The sequence below is a fragment of the Chlorocebus sabaeus genome, chromosome 2 (assembly GCF_047675955.1).
Source record: "Chlorocebus sabaeus isolate Y175 chromosome 2, mChlSab1.0.hap1, whole genome shotgun sequence".
In the NCBI taxonomy this organism is placed as follows: domain Eukaryota; kingdom Metazoa; phylum Chordata; class Mammalia; order Primates; family Cercopithecidae; genus Chlorocebus; species Chlorocebus sabaeus.
The window spans coordinates 69667771-69694315 of NC_132905.1; the positions used below are offsets into that span (position 1 = coordinate 69667771).

Genomic DNA, 26545 nt, shown 5'->3' on the forward strand with positions numbered 1-26545 from the left:
CACTCTTTAGGGCACGTCCACATCTACTCTGCTGAGATCCAGCCACCAGAGGTGGACACCATGTGCAATGCTTGGCAAGTCCATGGGAACGAGGCTTCCTAGTCATCCGAATCAACTAGTTTGAAGTCACAAACTCGTCAGACGTTGGTCAGCTGGAATCTTAGTGATGAGCTCGTCCAACCCCTCTTGTTGTAGCCAAGTCACTTGTGCAAACTTGGCTGGGACCCCAGGTTCAGGCCAGGGCTCTCTCCATGGCCCCAGGCTTTACACTAAGGGCATGTCAACTGTTCGCTAGAATCGCTTGGACTACTTTATACTTTTGTGGCTCCTTTCCCTATTCTGTATTCTGGAAAAACAAAGTTCTCCTTGTGATTGAACAGAATCTTCACACTGTGGCATTGCTGGCATTGTTCTAAATTTAGCCTTGGTTCCTCCCTGGCTGGAGTGAATGACTTTAATTTGATCAGCTGCTGTACGCCCTTGGGAGCCTCCGAAGGAGGACCTATGGCCTTTAAGGCTCCTTTCCACCCTTAGATCCTGACTTAGGGCCAACACACGCTCCAGCTTGTTCATGTCCAGATAAGACACCCAGAGGCCATGGCTAGGGTTCCACCTGTTGGGGCCCTATTGCCGTTGAGAGGATCAAGGCAGTAGTCAGGGCCTGAGGGCTGTCCAGAAGAAAGCACAAAGTGTACCAGGTGCTGGTCTGACAGCACTTAGGGGTATGACAGAAAGCTTCTGTCATAAAATCAGATGTTGGAGACCGTGGGAACACATCTGAATCCACATCTCCAGGACAAGGTGGTGCTGATTTCCAGTGGTCCTCCCTGGTGGGGGAATCACGTAGCTCTGACTCTGCAGTGTGTTGTTGTGTTTCTCTTTCAGTATGAGCTTGTCTGAGGCCCTAGAGTTCCTCCTTATGAAACAATGATGCCTCCCAACACAGGACATCCCAGGCTGCAAGCCTGTCCCTTCTGCCCACCTTCTGCACTCCTGTGCCCCAAAAGCCCACAGCAGGGCCTGCCAGAGGCTGACAACACATCTGTCATTGTCCCAAGGGGGTAGGGACTGTGATGGAAATATTAGGCCACAAAAGGCATGCCTGCAGGCACATAGGAGGTAAACACCCAAAGCCAGATGTCAATGAAACAGTAATTGGGTGGAATGGGAGAGGTCATATTCTCATGCAAGACTGTCTAAATAAATAAGTCCCCTTGGGCACAATCTGCCAGGGGACAATGGCTCACGCTGAGCCAGTTAGTAAACTGCCTCGCTAAGAACTTCCAACATACTTACACACACAGATACACACACACATGCATGCACACACCTGCATGCACACACACACACATGCAGGCACACATACAGATACACACACATACAGATACAGCAAACACACATGCATGCACACACACGAAGGCACACACACATGCACACACATGCACGTGCATACAGACACATGCATACACATGCAACACACATGCACACACAGATAGACACATGCACACCACACAGATACACACACATGCAAACACACGTGCACATGCACAGATACACATATGCACACATGCACACAGACATGCACATATGCACACACACAGACACATACACAGATGCACACACAGCCACACAGACACATGCATACACACATGCACACACAGATACATACACATGCACACACATGCACACACACACGCACACACACGTGGACACACATACACACAAGCACCTACACACACACGCACATGCACACATGCACACATACACATCATTCCTCCTTTTCCATTTCTCTAATTTTCCATCTTTTTCTATGAGCTTCCTCAGACTCATGATCTTGATTCTAGAATGAATTCAGGGAGTAAGTCTGCATTACTGAAATGACAGTAAATTCAAACATTCCTACAAAGCTTTTTCAATGTTGAGAAAACCATGTTACAGATCATACAAATGGCCCCAGGAGACACTGTTCACAAGGGACTCTTAGACATCATCCTGTCCCTTCCACCAACCTCTGTGCTTCAATATCAGGGGACAAACCTCTTGATTTTGGTTTCTCATCTCCTTGTCTCCATGAACACTGGACTACACTACTGTGTCAAAGCCACTTGCAGCCTGACCTGGGAAATGTACTTTTGGATTCACTGCATTTGCCACCTATTTGGGTGGTTTGGGCTGGAAACTGCCCTGCTTACACTCTTGGCTCCCCACTGCTCCTGCTTTGGGGGTGCCTAGAGACCTCAGCTCAGCCCGTGGGTTACATCCCCCAGTGGGGCCAGGGATGTGACTGAGAGTTGTCTGGGCACCTCTCTCCAGCAGCAGTGAGGATGGAGCTCTGCGCCGTGTGACACTGGCTGGTGGCCACTGCCTGTTTAGGTCGAAATGGCCCAGCCTGATGTCCACACGCACTTCTGTGGCACACTGGCCTGCAGACCCCCGAGCATGTGCTGCATGTTTCCCATCTCTAGAGTGGCCACCCAGTGACACAGACACACCAAGAAAACCTATAGGCAAGTCCAGAGGTGCCCGTTCCACTAGGACCTTGTGAGCCTCCATGATTTGAATCATGAGCTTCTTGTGGTGATGTCATTTAGCTAACATCCAGCACAGTGCATTTAGAGACTCTTTCTCTTGGACATTATATGGAGGTGTGGTCATGGCTTGCTGAGATCCATGTCCCAAAACATCCCTCAATAAAACCAAATAACAGCTCATCAAGTCCTTACATTTTTTAAAATTTGACATCTTATAAATAGCATATATTGGATGACAATAAGGCACAGGAAAAGGCTCATAAGCCCAGATCAGCAGTCATCATTCGACTGTTCTGACTGTGCACCTGTTCTGTACCAGCACCACATCCTAGATGCAGGGACACAACACGAAGTAAGATGACAAAGCACCTGCCCCTGTGGAGCTGAGCCTCTAGCAGGAGAGATAGTCACTAAAAAATAACTCTATCCTGTGGTTTCTGGGAATGACAATCACATAAAAGGATAGAAAGGGATGGAGGCAAGCTAATTTAGACAACTCAGGATCAGAGTGGGAAGGTGGCTGCATCCCTCAAAATTCAGAGTAACTGGAGTGCAAGTCTTGTATTAGCTCAGCCTGAATCCTGGCCCTGCCGCTGTCCATAGTGTCCTCAGGCGAATGGCTCAATTCCTCTGACCACCGGCTTCAAGTGCAGAACAGAGGACCAGAGTCCCATCTTTCAGTGTTGTTGCTATGGACTGAATTGTGTTCCCCCCAATTCACTCATTAGGAGTTAATTAATGTTAAAGGAGGTCATAAGGGTGGAGTCCTAATCTGATAGGATTAGTGGTTTTATAAAAAGAAGAGATGTCTCTGTCTCCATCTCTCCTCCTCTCTGCCATGTGAGGACATAGCAAGAAGGCTGCTGTCCACAAGCCAGAAAGAGAGCCCTCACCAGAAAGCAATTGGTGGATATTTTGATCATGAACTGGCCTCCAGAATGGTGAGAAAATCAGTATCTGTTATTTAGGCCATCTGGTCTTGAGTACTTTGTTATGGCAGCTGGGCTGGCTAAGGCAGTTGTTGAGAGGAACCAACAAGGTAGTTGGGGTAAAGCACACAGCACGGCCACAGCTCACTGAGCACAACGTCAGTCTTGTTCCCCTTCAATAATTATTCTCTGACTGGAGGATTTTCATGATGGCTTTTCTCCAAGAAGCTCCCCGGGGACTTTGTAAATATGGGGATATTTCTGACAATAAAAATCCTTACAGTTCTTAACATTGACAATGATCAGGAACAGCAAGACATGAAAATGAGAAGGTGGCTAGAAAAGAGAGGACCCGCAGAAGAAACCAACAACCACTCAACACACACACAAGAGGAATCCTGATGCAGGAGGACAATAGAACAGCAGGAGACCCCAAGACTGAACTCTGCATCTCATGTATTGAGACCATTCCCTGATATGGTTTGGCTGTGTCCCCACCCAAATCTCATCTTGAATTGCAACTCCCATAATCCCTACGTGTCATGGGAGGGACGTGGTGGGAGGTAATTGAATCCTGGGGGTGGCTCTTTCCCCTGCTGTTCTCGTGATAGTGAATAAGTCTCATGAGATCTGATGGTTTTATAAAGGGGAGTTCCCCTGCACAAGCTCTCTTGCCTGCTACCAAGTAAGATGTGACTTTGCTCCTCATTCGCCTTCCACCAAGATTGTGGGGCCTCCCTAGCCATGTGGAACTGTGAGTCCATTACACCTTTTTCCTTTATAAATTACCCAACCTCAGGTATGTCTGTATTAGTAGCATGAGAACAGACAAATACATTCCCTAAGCCTCTATTTTCCTCTGAGACAGGCTTACCCCAAATAACCCCATCTTTGCAGGCCTCAAATAGTAATACTGTTATGTGTTACATTAGCATGTATTTTACTGAAGGTCTCTGGTTTTTGTCTCTCTGAACATAGGCAGGCATTGCTGAAACTTGCAGATGACATTCCAAAATGCGTTCTATCTTAAGATAAGCAGAGAAGGTGGTGAGGAAAAATTGTACACACCTTCCCCTCAATGAAGACGTCCCCACAGTGTGGTCGGCCTTGGTATAAGCCTTTTGGCTCTGTTAATTCATGAGGGCTGAGTCTGACTGATCCTCATGGAGAAGATTAACATGAGAATCCTTGGCAACCATTAGGAGTAACACTCATGACCCAGAAAGTGGCTCTGTCTTCATGGGGCATGATCTGTCTTGTTTACTAAGTGACCTTCTGGCTCATTTTTCTTCCAGCCAGGGTTGGAATTCAATAATCCTAGTTCCTTCCCAAATTTTAGAGCTGGGAAATGCATTCCTTGGGTTTCTACTTTTCAAAGGCAAAAAACATCTGTGGAGCTCAACTCCTAAATAGTATGACTTTGTCAGTTTCTGTGGTTCTCTTGCTGGCTGCCTGGTTGCGACTGTGCCTGAACTCAGGCCTCTCTGTTTCTGAATCTTAGAAGTGGTGGTTGGCATGTCAAACTTGAAGTCATCGTCCTTTAGTTATCTGAGTGTTATGATTGAACAGCACATTTACTAACAAGACTTTAGTAAATCCATCAGCATTCTAGGAAGCTTTGATTCATTGACCTACCTCTAATGTAAGCAAAGGCTGCCAGAGAGTTGCTAACAAGAATTCCATCTTTCCTCAGAACCTTCGATTCACTTGGGTCGAAGTTTATACCTGTTTCGTGAAAAATGCAAAACCAATTAATCACAGCTGTTCATAGTTCACCTATTCTAAGAGACACCTGCTGCTCTAACCCCAGGGACTGCCGGAATAATTAAAAGTCATGGAAATCAAATAAATAGGCCTCTGGCTAAATTATGGAAGATTAACCCAGGAAGAGCATGTATTAAATAGTAAGCAGTCCCTGAAAATATTAAAGTACAAAAAGGATTAGAAATTGTTTTAAGTGTTGGTTGCAACTTCAGGTGCTGGTTTTCCACTCCACTGTGGAAGGGAACAAATGGACTTTCCCATCCTAAAGACAGTGACATTCATCATGCCCCTCAGAGCCTTAATAACATCTTGCTTTATTTTATTTATTTATTTGTTTGTTTATTTATTTATTTTTGAGATGGAGTTTCACTCTTTTTGCCCAGGCTGGAGTACAATGGCACGATCTCAGCTCACTGCAACCTCTACCTCCTGGGTTCAAGTGATTCTTCTGCCTCAGCCTCCTGAGTAGCTGGGATTACAGGCACGTGCCACCACACCCAGCAAATTTTTGTATTTTTACTAGAGATGGGGTTTCACCATTTCACCATGTTGGCTAGGTTGTTCTCAAACTCCTGACCTCAGGTGATCTGCCCACCTCAGCCTCCCAAAGTGCTGGGATAACAGGCATGAGTCACTACGCCTGGCCAATAATATCTCACTTTAAGCATGGAGTTGCTGTCCACTGTGTGGCCAGAGATAAAACAAGCCTCCATTACAGAGGGAGGTTGTATTGGGCTACTCTTTTTTGGAAACAACAGCAAAATGCGGGGCAAATCCGCTTTTAGATCCTGGTTACACTGCTGGATGGAGCTTAGCAAGCCTGTGATGGGGTAGCCTGGTGGCTTGGGGGACTCCTAGCCATGTCAGACAGGACAGATGCCTTTGGGAAGAGATGGCACAGCACTGGCTTTCAGGCCCCCACTGTAGGAGGACCAGATGGTTTATGGATCAGGTGGGAACCCTGTCAGAAAAATAAGTGGAAGCTGGGTGCGGTAGCTTACGCCTGTCATCCCAGCGCCTTGGGAGGATGAGGTGGGTGGATCGCTTGAGCCCAAGAGTTCAGGACCAGCCAGGGCAATGTGGCAAAGCCCTGTCTTTACAAAAATAATAATAATAGTTAATTAATGAGTTAATCTTTTTTAAAAAGAAAGAGAAGAGGAGCTAAGGAACACAGAGCCTGCCAGAAAGTCAAAGTGACCAGCTAGGACACAGAAGAACATTACCAATAGTTCTCTCTGAGCTTTTGGACTGGGGTGCTTTGGTGTGTTTTTCATATCAAGCATACTTTTATACTTAGGGTGGAAAGACCTAATACATATAATAAAGGTAACACAAGACAAAACTTTCACCAAAGCCTAATATCTTAGATGCTCTGCTGGGTCTCTGCAGTTTCTATTAGGGACCCCATGGGTTTGGATTCCATTCTAGATTTGATAAGAAAATCCAAATGCTCAACCCCCTCAACCCCCCACCCCTCCACCCCGTTTACAAAAGCCAAGTGAAAGCTAAGGAGGGGCCAGGTGCAGTGGTTCACACCTGTAATCCCAGCACTTTGGGAAGCCAAGGCGAAGGGAACACCTAAGGTCAGGAGTTTGAGACCAGCCTGACTAACACGGTAAAACCCTGTCTCTACTAAAAACACAAAAATTAGCCAGGTGTGGTGGTGGACACCTATAATCCCAGCTACTTGGGAGGCTGAGGCAGGAGAATCGCTTGAACCCGGAGGCAGAGGTTGCAGTGAGTGGAGATTGTGCCATTGCACTCCAGCCTGGGCGACAAGAGCGAAACTCCAAAGAAAAAGAAAGAAGGAAGGGAAGGGAAGGGAAGGGAAGGGAGAAAGAAAGGGAGAGAGGGAAAGAGAGAGAGGGAGGGAGGGAGGAAGGGAGGGAGGAAGGAAACTAAGGAGGAAGGTGGCGTGTACAGAGAGGTACAGAGGTACAGAGGCCCTCAGGTCCTAGCTGGTCCTGGGCAACAAGAGTGAAACTCCCAAGAAAAAGAAGGGAAGGAAGGAGGGAAGGAGGGAGGGAGGGAGGGAGGGAGGAAGGAAGGAAGGAAGGAAGGAAGGAAGGAAGGAAGGAAGGAAGGCAGGCAGGCAGGCAGGCAGGAAGGCAGGCAGGCAGGCAGGCAAGAAAGAAACTATGGAGGAAGGTAGCGTGTACAGAGGTCCTCAGGTCCCAGCTGGCCCTGGCGCCTACGCAGGTTCCAATGGACTCAGCTTTGCAAAAAGCTCATTGTGTAACCCAGGAAGCCCAAATTTATTTCTGAGCGATGTCTTTTCAAAGTGATTTTCCTTTTAGCAAGTGAGAGGAGAATGAAGGGGAGGTTTATCCTACTTCTGATTTTTAAAAAGTCAAAACAAAATAAAATGGTGTTCACCATTTGCGACTATTGGCCAAGGCACTATCATCACCAGGACCAGAACCTGAAACAACACCTCCTGACACCTTCCATTCTAACCAAGGTGTGCCCAACTGTGGTCACCCAGGGGCTGTTTACCTTTACTTAAAGAGAAATGCTGGTAGTAAGCCATAAAAATTACCATATTCACCATCTTTCTGCTTCAAAGAAGGTTTTAGATTAGCAATGGCTGGATCAATCGCTGTGAGTATGTTCTTGGGAACTAAAAGCCGAAAAGAAATATTTTAAATACGTGCTATATTTTTAAAATGTGGACTCTTAATATATTTTTAAATGCAACGTAGATAAGATTTTAAAATCACTTTCCAAATCAGAGCAAGAATCACTCACTCTTCCTGCTAGATACACAGACATACACACAACCCAACGGTATCCACGTGATCATCAAATGCCCCAGAAAGGTGATTTCAGGTCCATTTTGCAATATTAAAAAAAATGGAGAATAAAAACAAGATATGATATATCTATCCAGCAGAATACACCTCCATAATAAAAAGGAATGAAGGCCCGGCATGGTGGCAAGCGCTTTCGGCATGGTGGCAAGCGCTTTGGGAGGTCGAGGTGGACAGATTACTTGAGGTCAGGAGTTCGAGACCAGCCTGGCCAACATGAGGAAACCCCGTCTGTACTAAAAATACAAAATTAGCTGGGCGTGGTGGCACATGCCTGTAATCTCAGCTACTTGGGAGGCTGAGGCAGGGAGAATTGCTTGAACCCGGGAGGCAGAGGTTGCAGTGAGCGAAGATCACACCACTGCATTCCAGTCTGGGTGACAGAGTGAGACTTCATCTCCAAAAAAAAAAGTGAAGTACTGATACGATACATGCTACAACATGGATGAACCTCTGAAACATTACATTCAGTTAAACAAGCCAGCCGTGCACACACACACACAACCATCCATTGCATAATTCCATTTGTATGAAATATTCAGAAAAGGCAAATCTAGAGACAGAAAGTAGATGCGTGGTTACCTGGGACGGGGGGATGGGGGGTAGGAATGGGGCAGTGATGGCAAATGGGCACAAGGGAGCTTCGGGGGATTGTGAAAATGTTTTAAAACTGGAGGGTAGTGATGGTTGCACAACTCTCAATTTACTAAAAATCATTGAATTGTATTCACGTGTAATAGAATTTTAAGGAAAATCAACAACACCTCAATAGAGTGGTTAACTCTGGGCCGGGCACAGTGGCTTATGCCTGTAATCCTAGCACTTTGGGAGACTGAGGCAGGTGGATCACTTGAGTCAGGAGTTCAAGACCAGCCTGGCCAACATGGTGAAACCCCGTCTCTACTAAAAAATACAAAAATTAGCCGGACATGCTCACTTGAACCTAGGAGGCGGAGGTTGCAGTGAGCTGAGATTGTGCCACTGCACTCCAGTCTGGGTGAGAGAGTGAGACTCTGTCAAAAAAAAAAAAAAAAAAAAAAAAAAAAGAATAGGGTGGTTAACTCTGAAGATGAGCTTTCCTGGACTTAGTAAAGCAAAATGACTGTGACCAACTCAAAATCCACCATCAAACTCTCCCAGCACCTACTTTTCTGCTTTCTACCCCAAGCTCTTTGCCTCTGTGTTTCCATCATAAATCTGGAAAGAATTCAAAGACTGTGCTAAAGTGATTTGCTAAATATTATCAGAAAGGACTACAGAAAGATGCAGAGAGGATGGCAGCGTGACCGACTCCTTTGAAGGTGGTTTAAAACTCTGCTGAACCCACCCTAAGAATAAGCCCTGGGATGTCAGAATCCCCATGCAAAGCAGTCGGCAGATGACAGCACCCGCTGAAACAGACGGCAGAGCAAGAATTCTGCAGGCCAAGCACACTGCCGCGGGCTGGGAGAAGGGAGTGGAAACCGAATATTCCTGCTGCAGAAAATTGCTTATTTTTGTTTGTTCCTCAACCCAGCTGAGATCTCGGAGAAGTAGCAACAGGAAATGGAAAGAAAGCCAAAACAAACTGTGAATTCAACTGTACTGCTTTTTTAAAAAGAACAAGTGAGACATCAGCAGCAAGAAAACCTCGTTTCCTTTCTCAGAGGGCTTAACTAAATTCTTCTGGGGATGTCCCAGGATCAACAACCACAGGACATTCCTAGATTGTGAGTTTTCCACGTACAGGAGGCCCTGGCGCCTTTCCAGGGAGGCCCGGTGGAGTTGCTGGAGGTGGCTCATGATTTCCATGGCCTCGAGGAATGTCCCTTGGCTGTCCTCGGGGCACACCACTGATCTTGGGACCATGGCAGCTCAGGAGAGCTGAGCTGAGCTGCAAAATGCTTTCTGCTTTAATTAACTCTCATTCATTTCTGGGCCCTGAGAAGGATGCAGCAGTAGCCTAGGAAGTGTCACCTCTCCCTGCCAGGAGTGCACTTCTTTCTTGTGTCTGCTTCTTGGTTTGTTCTCAAACTATGGCTTCAGGAGGGCCTTGGCTCTTGGCAAATGCCGGAGGCTTTACAGTTTGAGAAAGCATCAGAATTTTGTAGAGGAGCTCAGAGAGGAAGGGCATTCTAGGATGCACTTTGCAGAATAACCAGGCGGCGAAAAGATTAAATTGGCTGTGTATGACACAGGCCACTGCAGGGAATGTGCTGCTCTACTAGGTGAAAATGGCTCCGATATCTGGAGAATCTTTTAGGACCTTTAAAATCACCGTTGTCAACACACTTGTCAGATTTTTGCATCTCTTTGTTTCAAACTGGTTCAGAATGAGGTCGGGAACTGGGGTGTGATTGATCACCGTCCCGCTCCACTTCAGATACATTGGTGAAAACACTAGGAAACCACTCTTCATGGAGCTTCTACAGTGTGCAGGACCCTGTTCTCAGCAGTTTAAACCAGGGCCATCTTCCTCCTCATCAATGCCTTTCCTCTCCCACTCAGCAACCTCAGTGTCTCGGCCCCTAGTGTGCAGCTAGCGTGCATCCCCTAGTGTTCACCCTACAGGATGGTTCTCTTTGGAAGACTTAAACCACCACCCCAAGCTAAATTAGGCCCCCTCCGCTGTTATAGTCTTCTGCCCTTTTCTAAAATAGCATTTATCACAATAATCATGATGATGTGTCTGGCTATTCGGTTAATGCTTGCCTTTCTCCCTCAACTGTTCATCCCATGAAAACAGGACCGTGTCTCTTTTTTTTTTGAGACAGAGTTTCACCCTTGTCACCCAAGTTGGAGTACAGTGGCGAGATCTCAGCTCACTGCCAACTCCGCCTCCCGGGTTCAAGTGATTCTCTTTGCCACAGCATCCCAAGTAGCTGGGATTACAGGCATGCGCCACCATGCCCAGATAATTTTGTATTTTTAGTGGAGATGGGGTTTCTCCATGTTTTCCAGACTGGTCTCAAACTCCTGACCTCAGATGATGCGCCCGCCTCGGCCTCCCAAAGTGCTGGGATTACAGGCGTAAGCCACCGTGCCTGGCTGTGTCTCTTTGTTTATTACAAAATCCCTGGCACCCAGCACAGCTCCTGACACAAAGAACAATGTGCTGAATGAGTGACAGAAGGAAGAAAAGCTTGAACTGGGACATGTGACCCCCAGGCCCTGAAAGCTCATCTTCATCTCAGCATTAGTGATAGGGTTTGGCTCCATGTCCCCACCCGAATCTCATAACTCCCACGTGTTGCGGGAAGGACCTGGTGGGAGGACCCTGTGGGAGATGATTGAATCTTGGGGTGGGGTTCTTTCCTGGGCTGTTCTCTTGATAGTGAAAGGGTCTCAAGAGATCTGATGGTTTAAAACATGGGAGTTTCTCTGCACAAGCTCTCTCTTTGCCTGCCACCATGCATGTAAGATGGGACTTGTTCCTCCTTGCCTTCTGCCATGATTGTGAGGCCTCCTAGCCATGTGGAACTGTAAGTTCAATTAGACCCCTTTTTTGTAAATTGCCTAGTCTCGGGTATGTCTTTATCAGCAGTGTGAAAATGGACTAATTCAATTAGCTAAGAAGAGCCTCAGCTGTAGGAACTGTTCTTGCCTCATCCTTGAAAGCGCACTAGAAACTGCACCTGTAAAAAAAATGATGGGTGCAGCACACCAACATGGCACAAGTATACATATGTAACAAACCTGCACGTTATGCACATGTACCCTACAACTTAAAGTATAATAATAATAAATTAAAAAAAATGTTTTAGCAAATGTTATTGTACAGAATAAAAAAAATACATCATGATTCTGTAATGATTTTCTCTCCCACAAGAGCATGGGTGAAAACCAGTAACTTACTTATACAAATATTTTAATTAGACTCTATAAGATAATATGTACCTTCATACCTTGTCTTCTGAGTATCTAAATGCGGAGAGGTTCACCTGAAAAAAGTTTTCCCCAGGAAATCCATGGTTTCTTGGCTCAACGGACCCATTAAAAAAGTCCATCTAGATCAACTTTCTGCCAATCTGGAGAAGATTTGTTTTCTTTGATCTCATGTCATGTATTCACAAGCTTCTAAAATATTTGCCAAAATTAAAGTCTGCTGGATGATTTTTCCCCAACCCATATTCTTCCATCCATTCCAAATACTATTTTCAGTGGATAGAGTTTTCCCACTTCCTGTTTGACTTCACGATCTGGAGCTAACAGCTTTCTAATGAATCCCAGCCACCTTAAAAAGCAGACCCTCCTGTCCAACAAGTCATTCCATTGCCTCATCCATAGCTGTCAATACAAACCATCTCTGGTTCCATGTCTTTATTAGCAACCACAAATTGGCCATAGATGAGATCTCCAACCTGCACATTTGGTCTGTTTCTTTTAGTTGCACCTTCAAATGCCAAGTAAGACAAAGAAACCGGCTCATTCCCTCCAACATCAACTCTGAATACATCTCCAGATTTAGCTGTCACTATGCCAATCACCTGGTCTCCTTTCACTAGAATATACTCCGTTCCCAGGGCTACAGCGGCCCCAGCCCAGCGGTGTCTCAGCTTTCCCGGTCACCAGCCAAAACTACACCTTATTTGGAGGCTAAAGTTCTGCTTCTTATTCAACACTGAGATGAAGAGGTCTGAAGTTACTGGAACCTCAGAGTGACCCATGTCTAGTCTACCGTCCTCCACTCTACCAGACAAGCTATCCAAGGATGTACTTAGAATGACCAATGTCCAGTTTACCATCCTCCACTCTACCAGATGAGCTATCCAAGGATGTACTCAGAGTGACCTTTTTGCCCTCTGGGGGAACCTCAGCCAAAATGGGCCCCATGCTACTTAGAGCTGCTTAGACATGACAGTAGGAATAAAGACAGAGCAGGTAAAGCCATCCCTCCTGTGATGTAAGAGTAGGTGCCATTATTTTGGTAATACATTTATGTAGTCACTTCATCATATCTACTGTAGCATTGATATTGCAGAGAACAACATTTTTAGTTCAGGATATAAAAGTCTGAAGATGCAATGGAATATTATTATGCCACAAAAAGGAGTAAAGTACTAAGACATGCTACAACATGTATGAACCTTGAAAACAGATGCTAAGTAAAGAAGCCAGACAAAAAGCACCACACATTGTATGATTCCATTTCTAGGAAATGTCTAGAAGAGGCAAATCCATAAAGACAGAAAGTAGATGGGGGGTTGCCTGGGGCTGGGGCAGGTGTAATGGGTGGATTTGGGAGCCTGACTGCTAAGGGATACAGGGTGTCTTTTGGAGGGAGGAGAATGTTCTTAAATTGATTGTGGTGACGGTAGCACAATTCTGTGCATATACTAAAAACTACTGATTTGTATACTTTAACAGGTTAATTGTATGGTCTGTGGATTATATCTCAAAAAAGCTGTTCCAAACGTAAAATGGCTAGGAATGTTTGGCAGGGGAAAAAGAGATTTCCAAGAGAATAGGTATCGGATTCTTCAGTTATAATGCTCTTTGCTTTCCATTTGCTTTTATGCTCATTTCAGAAAACAAAAACAAAAACAAAAACAAAACAGTCAACATATTAGGATTACAAACTGGAAATCCCAGTATCTTCAGAAAATAATAAACTGCTGATTTGCTTTTAACTGGCTTTATGAAATTAGAATCTAAACAAAGAAGGCATTTCATTTTATCATTTAAAGACATTAGGAAAACAAAGTAATGCTGTCGTGTAACAATTTTTATTGTTTTAGGGTAAGCATTTGATCTGTTGACTCAACACTGTGGGCATGCAGATAAAATAGCAGTTGGCAGTACAGCGAGTTAGTCATTTAGGGCCTAAAAGCAGAACTGGAAGGTTAAATAGGAGACACACAATACGACTGTGAACTCACATGACATCCCAATAAATTTACCCAGATGAAAATCACTGTTCTCAGTGACATCAGTTTACCCCTATTTGGTTGTTCTTTCTCCACCCTCCCATTGGGTGCCAATCTGATTGCTAAAGGCGCTTTTACACAAATTTTGACCAAAGAAAATTCTATTGCTTATCTGACATGAATATCATAAACAAGAATAAGAAAGAAAAAAGGGCTCTTGGATATCTGGGATGAGCAAACAGCTTCAGGAGGAGCATGTTTGGCTTGTTCTGGGCACACTCCTGCCGTTCACATGATCACCACCCTCCCCCAAAAGAGGCAGGGTCTTCAGGCAGCTGGTCGGGGAGGGGGGTGTTCTTACCACATGCGTAGGTCACAGTGAGGTATTTTTTCACACCTGGCAAACAGGGGCTTCCAAAATGGTGATTGTTGACGATGATTTTGCATCTCTGCTTCCCATAGCACCTTCGGGACAGGACTTGTGAAGCTGAGTAAGACAAGCAATCTGAAAGGCAGGAAACACCCAGAACTTCACATTGCATCCCAGACAGGGCCACCACATGGCCTACAGCATTCTGTGTAAATAGATATGCTGAGCTGGATTCAAATCAAATGGAGAGTTTCTCTGTTTATTTTCTGTCTCATGAAAGCACCCAAGATGGGCAGAGCCAGCATCATGATCCTGTCCTAGAAGTCCCAGAGCTGGGTTTAATGCTCTGCTGGCACCATCTTGAAATTCTTTTTCTTTCTTTCTTTTTTTTTTGAGACTGACTCTCATTCTGTCCCCCAGGCTGGAGTGCAGTGGCTTGATGTCAGTCACTGCAACCTCTGCCTCACGGGTTCAAGCAGTTCTCCTGCTTCAGCCTCCCGAGTAGCTAGGACTACAGGCACACACCACTACACCCAGCTAATTTTTGTATTTTTACTAGAGACGGAGTTTCACCATGTTGGCCAGGCTGGTCTTGAACTCCTGACCTCAAGCATTCCGCCTGCCTTGGCCTACCAAAGTGTTGGGATTACAGGCGTAAGCCACCGTGTCTGGTCGAAATTCTGATATATTTTTGAACAAGGGGCTTTGCATTTTCATTTTGCACTGGTTAAAATATGAAGAGCATTGAATGAAGATTCTTGGTTCTTTTATGACCTTTACCATGCTTTGAAATATTTTATCTGTTTATTTTGAGAATCATTCTCCTCTACATGAACATAAGCTCCAGGAGAGACTATTTCTGTTTTGTTCATCATTTAATTCCCACACCTTGCCCACTGTAGAGCCAAGTAAATATCTGATGAATGAAAGAATGAAACAAACTAATTGACGTGAAGATTTGTTTTTCCGCACCCTGGCACAACATCATTAAAATCAGTAAATATCAGTTGAACATCTATGGCAGATGAGGCACTGTGCTAAGTATCATCAGAAAAATCAGTAAAAAAGAGGACCAGGCATGGTGGCTCACGCCTGTAATCCCAGCACTTTGAGAGGCGGAGGCGGGCAGATCGCCTGAGGTCAGGAATTCGAGACCAGCGTGGCCAACATGGCGAAACTCCATCGCTACTAAAAATACAAAAATTAGCCGGGCATGGTGGCATGTGCCTGTAGTTCCAGCTACACGGGAGGCTGAGGCATGAGAATTGCTTCAACCTGGAGGCAGAAGTTGCAGTGAGCCGAGATCGTGCCACTGCACTCTAGCCTGGGCGACAGAGCAAGCCTCCGTCTCTAAAAAATAAACACATAAAAGAAAAGCCTACATTGCTTTCACAGGATTTGCAATAGAGCTAGAGACTCAAAATGCACATGTGAAAGCTGGTGTCTGGTAGTGGAAACAGTGAATCAATGTCAACAAGACATGGTGCTGACAAGAGGTGCTAGGTCAGAGGCGGAGAGATCGCTGTGGGTGGGAGCAGAGGGGCTGGATCATGAAAGAAAGAGCAGGAATTGGGTAGAGGCAGGCAAGAGAGAAAGCATGAACACTAAGGCCGTGGGCTAGGAGGCCCTGCAGGGGCTGGCCACAGTCTGGAAGGGTGGGAGTAGGCGAGGGCGACCATGGCGAATGAGTGGGAAACGTAAACTGGAAGAAGACGGAGACGCTTTCAAAGGATTAGCTAAAGAATTTGGACTTCACTCTGCAAGCAACAGGGAGCTCAAAGAAATGGCCTGACACTATTGTCTTTAGGGGACAGTGTAGAGGATTCCCTGGGAGAGAAACGAGAACCAAGGGCAAGGAGAGCAGTTTGGAAGCAATTTTAAGAATGTACATTGGGGGGAGTTATAGCCTTAAAAAGCAAGGAATGGAAGAGGAGAAAATTTTAGAGATTTTGCAAAGTTCCATTCACTTACAATATAACGGGTAACGTGATGTGAGCCACTGTTCTCAGCACTTGTATAGTGAGAGACTATTTTTGTTTTGTTCATCATCTAATTCCCACACCCACTCACTGTAGGAGCCCAGTAACTACAGATATTTATTTATCAGGCTCCTACAGTGGGCCAGGTGTGGGAACTACCCTATGAGATAGGCTGTTTGTAACACACATACACACTTGTGCACACACACACACACACATCGATTTTGTGGCTGAGAAAGCAGACACAGGGGGGTTTAGTAACCTCACATAGCTAGAGAAAAGTGGGGCCTGCAGGTTGATCTCTGAGCCCCACTACCCCGGTCTCCATGAAAGGGTGGGTGAGGGACTCAAGGTTTCAGATCTCAGGCTGCAGGGCTGGGGAAACAGTGGTGCTATTGAGAGATGAGGGAAGTTGTTAGTAGTAGGCAGTTTGAAGGACAAGATCATAAATTCATTAAAAAAAAAAAAAGAAGAAGAAAAAGAAAAACTGTCCTGCATTTGAAGTGGGCCGAGATTTTGAAGAAAAGGCTCAAATCTGGAGATGCCTGTGGGGGGTTCATGCCCAGAGAGCCCAAGGGCTAGTGCTGTGAAGAAGGGCGGGTCAGGGAGAGTATGAAGGCACAGGGGCAGGGACCCCAGCCACACAAAGTCCTGTGCATGTCTGCTCACATCTTATAGATGACAAACTCCTCTACCCTCTAATAACAAAAACTGCTCTCCCCAGTTCCCAGGACCTCTCTCCAGCCTTACACTTCTCCTTCAGTCAGGCTTCTAGAAAGGATTTCTATGCCTTCCCTGCATCTCCCCTCCCGCCCTGTCTCCTCCCTCCTCAATGTGCCCCTGTCCCACGCACACCCTGAAACTGATCCCTTTGAGGAGATCACAGCGATCTGTCACCACCCCATCCAAGAGATGAGGGCTGATCCTAATCCTTCCCCATCTCTGGAACTTCTGGTGCCTAAATGACCCTGTTGGGGGATTTCTCACTGACCTCGGCTCCCTGGTGCTCATCACCCTGGTGGTCTCTGATTCCTCTATCTTGGCGCCCTCTGCAGGCCTGCCCACCCAGAGTAAGCTCATTCCTGTGCCTGGTGGAAATTTCCATACGTTTTTGAACAAGGGGCTTTGTATTTTCATTTCGTACAGGGCCCTGCAAAATGCACTGGGTCTGGGCTCTCTTCTTTCTACACAATCTATTCAGTCCCAAGTCCATCCCTGCCACTACCAAACCACAGAGAGCCGAGGCCAGGATCACTGCTTTCAGCACTGGCCACTCTGGTCACTCCGCCATGCGCAATGATCACCTTTACTGTTTCCAGCCACCTCTGGCTCCACACATCCAGTCTGCACCCATTGTTTCCTCCTACTCTCCTGCCACAGCCTCAGTTCCAGCCCTGTCAGTTTTGCTGCAGTTCTAGTAACTGGACTCCCTCCCTCCATTTTCTTCCCTTCATATAGTTCTCTCTTTGCCCTCCACAGTGCTCTTTTTTTTTTTTTTTTTGAGACAGAGTCTCGCTCTGTCACTTAGTCTGCAGTGCAGTGGTGCAATCCTGGCTCACTGCAACCTCTGCCTCCCAGGTTCAAGCAATTCTCCTGCCCCAGCCGACCAAGTAGTTACAGGTGCCCGCCACCATACCCGGCTAATATTTGTAGTTTTAGTAGAGATGGGGTTTTGGCATGTTGGCCAGGCTGGTCTCGAACTCCTGACCCCCGGTGATCCACCTGCCTCAGCCTCCCAAAGTGCTGAGATTACAGGCATGAGCCACCATACCCAGTCCACTGTGCTCCTTCTAATCTCATCCCTCCCTGCCTGCTTAAGATCCCCCATCACCCATCTGACCAAGTCCGACTCCTCAGAACTGTGCACAAGGCCCCACATGACTTGCCTTTTCTACCTTCCTAGCCCCTTCACAGTCGCTATTCTCCCACCCCAGCCTGTGTCGCAGCCTGCAGGTCTCACAGAAGCTCCAGAAAGCCAGGCTGCGACTCTTGACATCTCTATCTTTGCACATGCTACTCTGCCTGCTAGGAAATACTTCCTTCTCCCCTGTCTTCTCAGTTGTGCCATCTCCCCCGGGCGGCAGTCACTTGTTTCCTTCTCTCTGCCTCTCCTGTTCTGTGTATTGCTCTCACCGCATGGCTCTACTTACTTGCTCATTTGTCTCTCTCCAGACTAGACAGGGATCTCTGGCCCCCAGCACTTACACTGGTCCTGATGCTCAGTAAATGCTCAAAAATTACAGGACGAATGAACAAAGGGAAGGTTGTAGCCTCCATCCCTTCTGAAGCTCCTCCTTGGCTCTTGGAGCCTTCTCCTGGTGCCTTCACCACCAGGCATTGGAGCTAGCTGCTCAGGGGAAGAAAGTCTTGAAGTGGATTATCCAGGAGGAAAGGAGAAGGATTCATTAGCAGTGGCTACATGAGTGCATGAGAGCCCACAGTTGTGAGATACAAGGAGACTAAAATGGAACCAGAAGCAAGAGAAGAAAACACCATGGCTTCACATCCATGTTCATAGCGGCATATTCACAACAGCCAAGAGGTGGAAGAGACTCAAGTGTCCTTTGATGGATGAATGGATAAATAAAATATGGTATATACATAGGATGGAGTATCATTCAACCTTAAAAAGGACTCACAGGACTCCTTCCTTCCATTTTCTCCCCTTCAAATAGTTCTCTCCCCTTTGCCCTCCACTGTGGTCTTTCTTTTCTTTCTTTCTTTCTTTTTATTATTATTATACTTTAAGTTCTAGGGTACATGTGCATAACATGCAGGTTTGTTACATATGTATACATGTGCCATGTTGGTGTGCTGCACCCATTAACTCGTCATTTACATTAGGTATATCTCCTAATGCTATCCCTCTCCCCTCCCCCCTCCCCACAATAGGACCTGGTGTGTGATGTTCCCCTTCCTGCGTCCAAGTGTTCTCATTGTTCAGTTCCCACCTATGAGTGAGAACATGCGGTGTTTGGTTTTCTGTTCTTGTGATAGTTTGCTAAGAATGATGGTTTCCAGCTGCATCCATGTCCCTACAAAGGACACGAACTCATCCTTTTTTATGGCTGCATAGTATTCCATGGTATATATGTGCCACATTTTCTTAATCCAGTCTGTCACTGATGGACATTTGGGTTGATTCCAAGTGTTTGCTATTGTGAATAGTGCCACAATAAACATACATGTGCATGTGTCTTTATAGCAGCATGATTTATAATCCTTTGGGTATATACCCAGTAATGAGATGGCTGGGTCAAATGGTATTTCTAGTTCTAGATCCTTGAGGAATCGCCACACCACAGTTTTCCGCAATGGTTGAACTAGTTTACAGTCCCACCAACAGTGAAAAAGTGTTCCTATTTCTCCACATCCTCTCCAGCACCCGTTGTTTCCTGATTTTTTAATGATTGCCATTCTAACTGGTGTGAGATGATATCTCATTGTGGTTTTGATTTGCATTTCTCTGATGGCGAGTGATGATGAGCATTTTTTCATGTGTCTGTTGGCTGTATGAATGTCTTCTTTTGAGAAGTGTCTGTTCATATCCTTTGCCCACTTTTTGATGGCACTGTGGTCTTTCTAATCTCATCACTCCCTGCCTGCTTAAGATCCCCCACCACCCATCTGACCAAGTCCAACTCCCCAGAACTGACACGTGCTCCAACGTGGATGAACCTTGAAGGCATTATGCTAAGTGAAATAAGCCAGTCACAAAAGGACAAATACTGTGTGATTCCACTTATACAAGGGACCTAGAGTAGTGAAATCCATAGAGACAGAAAGTGGAATGGTGGGTGCCAGGAGCTAAGGGAGGGAGCAATGGGGAGTTGTTTTATGGGTTTTGAGTTGCGGTTTTCAAGATGAAAAAATTCTGGAGATTGGTTGCACAACAATACGAATATACTTAACACGACCAAACTATACACTTAGAAATGGTCAAGATGGTAGGCCGGGCGTGGTGGCTCATGTCTGTAATCCTAGCACTTTGGAAGGCCAAGGCAGGCGAATCGCCTGAGGTTAGGAGTTCAAGACCAGCCTGGCTAATGTGGTGAAACCCCATCTCTACTAAAAAAAATACAAAAATTAGCCACGTGTGGTGGCACATGCCTGTAATCCCAGCTACTCAGGAGGCTGAGGTAGAAGAATTGCTTGAACCCAGGAGGCAGAGGTTGCAGTGAGCAGAGATCGCGCCACTGCACTCCAGTCTGGGCGACAAGAGAGAAATGCTGTCTCAAAAACTAGTAATAATAATAAATAAAATAAATGGTTAAGATGGTAAATTGTATGTTATGTGTTTTTGGCCATAATTTGTAAAATGCTAAGGCTTAATTGTAAAGATAAAATTCATCAATTTTCTCTCAACAAATTAGGTATAGAAGGAATGTAGCTCAACATAATAAAGGCCATATATAATAATTGTCCAGCTAATATCATACTCTACAGTGAAAAGCTGAAAGCTTTTTCTCTAAGATCAAGGGTGCCCATTCTCACCACTTCTCTTCAACATAGTATTGGAAGTCCTAGCCAGAGAGGATTTAGGCAAGAAAAAGAAATAAAAGGCATCTAAATCAGAAAGAATGAAGTTAAACTGTCACTGTTTATAGATAACATGCTTTTATACATGGAAAATCTTAAAGATTCCACCAAAAACGATTAGAACAACAAGTTCAGCAAAGTTGCAGGATACAAAATCAACATACAAAAATCAGTAGTTTCTATACACTAACAACAAACTATTTGAAAAAGAAAGCAAGAAAACGATCCCGTTTACAATAGCATAAAAAATTACAAGGCATAGGTTTAACCAAAGAGGTGAAAGATCTACACATAGAAATCTATATACACATTGATGAAATAAATTGAGCAAGACACAAATAAATGAAAAGATACCCCAGGCTTATGGACTGGAAGAATTTATATTGTTATAGTGTTCATACTGCCCGAAGTGACCTACAGGCTCAATGCAATCCCTATAAAATTCCAATGACATTTTCCACAGAAATAGAAAACAATCGTGAAATTCATATGGAACTGCAAAAGCCCATGAATAGCCAAAGCAATCTTGAGCAAAAATAACAAAACTGGAAGCATCACACTACTTACTCACAAAATCTACTACAAAACTGTAGTAATCAAAACAGTATGATACTGGCATAAAGACAGACACATAGACTAATGGAACAGAATAGAAAGCCTAGAAATAAACCCAAGGATATACCATCAACTAACTTTTCAACAAGGGGGCCAAGAAGACACTAAGGGGAAAGGATAGTCTTTTCAATAAATGGTGTTGGGGTTTTGGAAAAATGAAATATCCACATGAAAAAGAATGAAATTGATCCCTATCTTCCACCATACACAAAAATCAACACGAAATGGATTAAAGACCAAATATAAGACCGGAAACCATAAAACTCCTAGAAGAAACCCCACGGGGAAAACTCCTTGACCTTGGTCTTGGCAATGATTTATTAGCTAGGACGCCAAAAGCAAAAATGAACACATGGGACCACATCAAGCTAAAAAGCTTCTGCACAATAAAGGAAACAATCAACACAATGAAAAGGCAGCCTACATATTGTGAGAAAATATTCTTAAACCTTATATCTGATAAGGGAGTGATAGTCAAATATACAAGGAACTTATACAACTCAACTGCAAAAAGCAAATAACTCAGTTAAAAAGTGGACAAAGGATCTGAATAGACATTTCTCCAAGAAAGACATAAAAATGGCCAACAGGCCTGGCATGGTAGCTTACACCTATAATCCCGGCACTTTCGGAGGCCAAGGCAGGCGGATCACCTGAGGTCAGGAATTCAATACCAGCCTGGCCAACATGGTGAAACCCCGTCTCTAATAAAAACACAAATATTAGTCAGGTGTGGTGGCGTGTGCCTGTAATCCCAGCTGCTAGGGAGGCTGAGGCAGGAGAATTGCTTGAACTAGGGAGGCAGAGGTTGCAGTGAGCTGAGATTGCACCACTGCACTCCAGCCTGGGCAACAGAGCAAGACTCTGTCTCCAGATTAAAAAAAAAAAAAAAAAATGGCCAACAGGTATATGGAAATGTGCCCAACATCACTAATTGTCAGGGAAATACAAATCAAAGCCACAACAAGATATCATCTCACACCTGTTAGGGTGGATTCTAATACAAAGACAAGAAATAACAAGTGTTTGAAGAGGGTGTGGAGAAAAGGAAACCCAGCTACACTATTGGTGGGAATATAGGTTGGTGCAGGCATTACGGAAAAGAGCATGGAAGTCCCTAAAGAAATTAAAAATAGAGCTACTGTATGACCCAGCAATCCCTCTTCCGGGTATAGACCTAAAGGAAATAATTCTCCAGCTCCTGAAAATACCAACTGTGTGTCCTACAATTTATCTAAATTCTGATGCTAACTACCTGGAGTTAGTACAGATACCACAGGATAAGGGCCCAGTCCCACAAGACTACCCCCCAGTCCATCATCAGATGCCAATTGCAAGCCTGGGCCTCTGACTGACCAGTTATAAATCAGTGGTTTCTGCAATGTTCTTCTTGGGTTCCAGAATTTGCAAGACTGGCTCACAGAACTCAGGAAAACAGTTTACTTACAAGATTGTTAGTTATTATCAAAGGATGCAACTCAGGAGCTGCCGAATGTTAGAGATGCACACAGCAAGGTTTGGGGATGAGGCACGGAGCTCCCATGCCCTTGCTGGGGGTTCTACCCTCTTTTTTTTTTTTTTTTGAGATGCAGTCTCTGTCCCCCAGGCTGGAGTGCAATGGTGCGATTTTGGCTGATTGCAACCTCTGCCTCCTGGGTTTGAGCAATTCTCCTGCCTCAGCCTCCTGAGTAGCTGGGATTACAGGCGTCCGCCACCATGCCCAGCTAATTTTTTATATTTTTAGTAGCTATGGGGTTTCACCATGTTGGCTGGGCTGGTCTCGAACTCCTGACTTCAGGTGATCCACACCCCGTTGGCCTCCCAGAGTGCTGGGATTATAGGCATGAGTCACTCTGCCTGGCCTAAAGGTTCTACCCACTGAGCATCTCCATGGAGTTCTTGAGTTGAAAAGTCTCTGAGCCCCACTGTTGAGGGCTTTTATGGAGGTCTCATGATATAGGCATGGTTGATTAAGTCACTGGCCATTGGTGATGGACCCAACAACCTCCAGCCTCTCTCTCCTGCTTGGGGAGATAGGGGATGGGCATGAGGTTTAAGTTCCAGCACTCTAATCACATAATCCATTCCCTTGACAACCAGTCCCCCATCATTAGGGGCTTTCCAAAAGTCATTCGTCAACATAAACTCAGGTGTGGTTAAAAGGAGCTCATTTTAATGACTAACAAAAGACGTTCCTTTCATCTTCATCATTCTGGAGCTATTTCAGGAGCCCAGGACAAAATCTAAATATTGTAACAAAAGATGTTCTGATTGCACTTATAACTGAGGAAATTACAAAGGTTGTAGGATCTCTGGCTAGGAGATGAATGAAGATCAAAATATATATTTCTTACTATATTACAATACCTCAACACCATTTTTATTAGCAAAAAAACCCAAAAAACTAAATAATACCAAACAGTTATTTAAAAGTATATGTGTAACATATTTGTATAAATACAAATCTCTACATAGTATTTACCACTGAAAGGGACAGGACTGGGACGGGGGAGAAAAACATAAGTAGATTCAAGTTATTTGTAGGATTCTAGTTCCGTGGAGTGTAATGCACTGTATCATTCTTCTTTTACAGCTTACATAAGTGTTACACATATTATTTTGAGTATGTCAAATATATTAAATAATTTAAAGGTAAAAATGGGCTATTAAGGCCTTTTTTCCAAGACAGTGTTTCTTCCAGAAATTTTAGGATTAAATGAGACCAGAGATGTTGGCAGCAAGGAGTCAGGTAATACTAATATTAGAGGAAATTTAAAAATATAGAGTTGCGGGCGTTTAGAGTCAGAAATATCTTACAGGAGTATAGAGGAAGCAGTAATACCTGGTAAAAACTTGAACACAGGGAGAGGGAGAAGTTAGTCAAGAACAACAGTAAGGGCCAGGTGCAGTGGTTCACGCCTGTAATCCCAGCACTTTGGGAGGCTGAGGCAGGCGGATCATCTGAGGTCAGGAGTTCAAGACCAGCCTGTCCAACATGCTGAAACCCGCGTCTGTACTAAAAATACAAAAATTAGCTGGGCATGGTGGCACACACCTGTAGTCCCAGCTACTTGGGTGGCTGAGGCAGGAGAATCGCTTGAACCCAGGAAGCAGTAAGCCAAGATCGTGCCACTGCACTCCAGCCTGGGCAAAAAGAGTGAAACTCCTTCTCAGAAAAAAAAAAAAAAGAAGAAGAAAAACAACAACAGTAAGATCAACAGCTCTGCATCCACTCTTTCTTCCTTTGTCTGCTCATAACGATTGGTTCAAACAATGCTGCCAGAGCCAACTTCTAAAAGTACGTCTCTGATGATGTCCTTTGACTCCCTGGGTCGTTGGAAGCGAGCTGCCTAGGAGAACCACCTAAGCCTCGCTGGACTGTGAACTGACCAAGAAATAAACCTTTACTGGGTTAAGCCACTGAGTGACTGTAACAGTTACATTAATTGCCCTGACAAATGCAGAAGGCTTGGCAAGGCTGTGTAACTTCACTTAGGTCTCAATGTTTGGTGGTAGTGTGTGCCCTAGAACCTCAATCCGGTTGACATTAAAGACTGTACCCTTAAATATAATGTCTCCACTTAGACAAGAATGGGAAAAGGTATTGCGAGAATCAGGGGCTCAAACAATTTAGCAAGAGAGAGAAGACAAATCTGCACCATGGTGAACAATAAATTAAGGAATCTGGATTCTGAGTCTACTTGAGGATCCGGCCCATGAGGAGCCAGGACAGGGGGATTAGAGAGAGAAAGTTCTTAAGGAGAGAAGAGACCTATGGGCTCCATGAAAGAAGAAAAACAAAATGAAAAAAATAAAAAGGGAATGGCCAGGTGCAGTGGCTCATGCCTGTAATCCAAGCACTTTGGAAGGCCAAGGCAGGTGGATCACCTGAGGTTAGGAGTTCGAGACCAGCCTGGCCAACATGGCGAAACCTCATCTCTGCTAAAAATACAAAAAATTAGCCAGGCATGGCTGGGATTACACCTGTAATCCCAGTCACTCTGGAGAGTCACTTGAACCCGGAAGGCAGAGGTTGCAGTGAGGGGAGATCGCGCCACTGTACTCCAGCCTGTGGGACAGAGTGAGATTGTCTCAAAAAAAAAGGGAGTGATCAACATCAGGTGAGTTTCAGGTGTGCAAGACCAACTGCAGCATCTGAAAGACATGGCCCACTTGGAGGAAAACAAGAGGGTGGACAGTCAGGGGAGGAGAATGTCAACTACAGAGGAGGAAGCATGCATCTAATGTGTTTGATGCTTCTAGAATAGGCCAAGGGAGAGTGTGGGTTGGGCTCTGGAAGGATTTGTAGGGGAGAACACATTACCAATGCTTGTGAAGTAAAAAAATAGCCAAACAAGGAAAGTTTCTGTGGTCCGGCACAGGCCAGCCCCTCCCTGTGGGTGAGCGGGGATGTAATGGCTCTGGAGATGGCAGAGGCCGGAACTTCCTCCAGCAGCATGGCTGCTCAGCGGACAGATGGAAGCACACGCAGTGGGTGGAGGTCAGTCCCACTGAGGTCAGACCCAGTGGAGCTCACTGGGTCTTAGGGAGGCCAAAGGTGCCTGTCCAGAAGACAGATTAGGGTAGAAATCACAGACTAACACATGTGCTGAGAAAAAGGGGCCAGAGAAAGAAGCAAGAGTCTCTAAGTAGGGGAGGAATTCACAGCCCAGGAAACTTAAAAGGTTGACAGAGGCCAGGGTGACACATGTGAGTTGCATGAGTTAGCACAGTGTCCACTCCAATAATTTTTTTTTTTTTTTTTTTGAGATGGAGTCTGTCTTTATCACCCAGGCTGGAGTGCAGTGGTGTGATCTCGACTCACTGCAACCTCCGCCTCCTGGGTTCAAGCAATTCTCCTGCCTCAGCCTCCCAAGTAGCTGGGATTACAGGCATCTGCCACTGCACCCAGGTAATTTTTGTAATTTTAGTAGAGATGGGGTTTCACTATCTTGGCCAGGCTGGTCTCGAGCCCTTGACCCTAAGGTGATCCACCCACCTCGGTCTCCCAAAGTGCTGGGATTACAGGTGTCAGCCACTGCACCTGGTCCACCTCAATAAATATTAGATGGTAGTTCCTTCTTCAAGAGCATCAACATCGAACTATGTTCCAGGAAGCCCCGGGCTTTGGAGGAGGTACCCTGGGGACTGGGCAGGTAGAG

At 45.2% G+C, this 26545-nt stretch overlaps 1 protein-coding gene and 1 pseudogene across 4 annotated transcripts in view; both read right to left on the minus strand.

The window, feature by feature from the left end:
- EVA1C (eva-1 homolog C) overlaps window positions 1-26545 on the minus strand; it is a 108116-nt gene that overhangs the window by 8956 nt on the left and 72615 nt on the right. For 3 of the 4 annotated variants that reach the window (XM_037990627.2, XM_007964982.3, XM_007964952.3), the window contains 3 exons: window positions 14242-14385; window positions 7764-7844; window positions 5096-5185 (listed from right to left, as the gene is read on the minus strand). In XM_037990627.2, coding sequence (XP_037846555.1) covers window positions 5096-5185; window positions 7764-7844; window positions 14242-14385 — 315 coding nt within the window. The remainder of the gene's footprint in view (window positions 1-5095; window positions 5186-7763; window positions 7845-14241; window positions 14386-26545) is intronic. The other variant, XM_007964974.3, reaches the window with a different exon arrangement.
- Window positions 7851-12578, minus strand: LOC103220754 (exosome complex component RRP40 pseudogene; annotated as a pseudogene).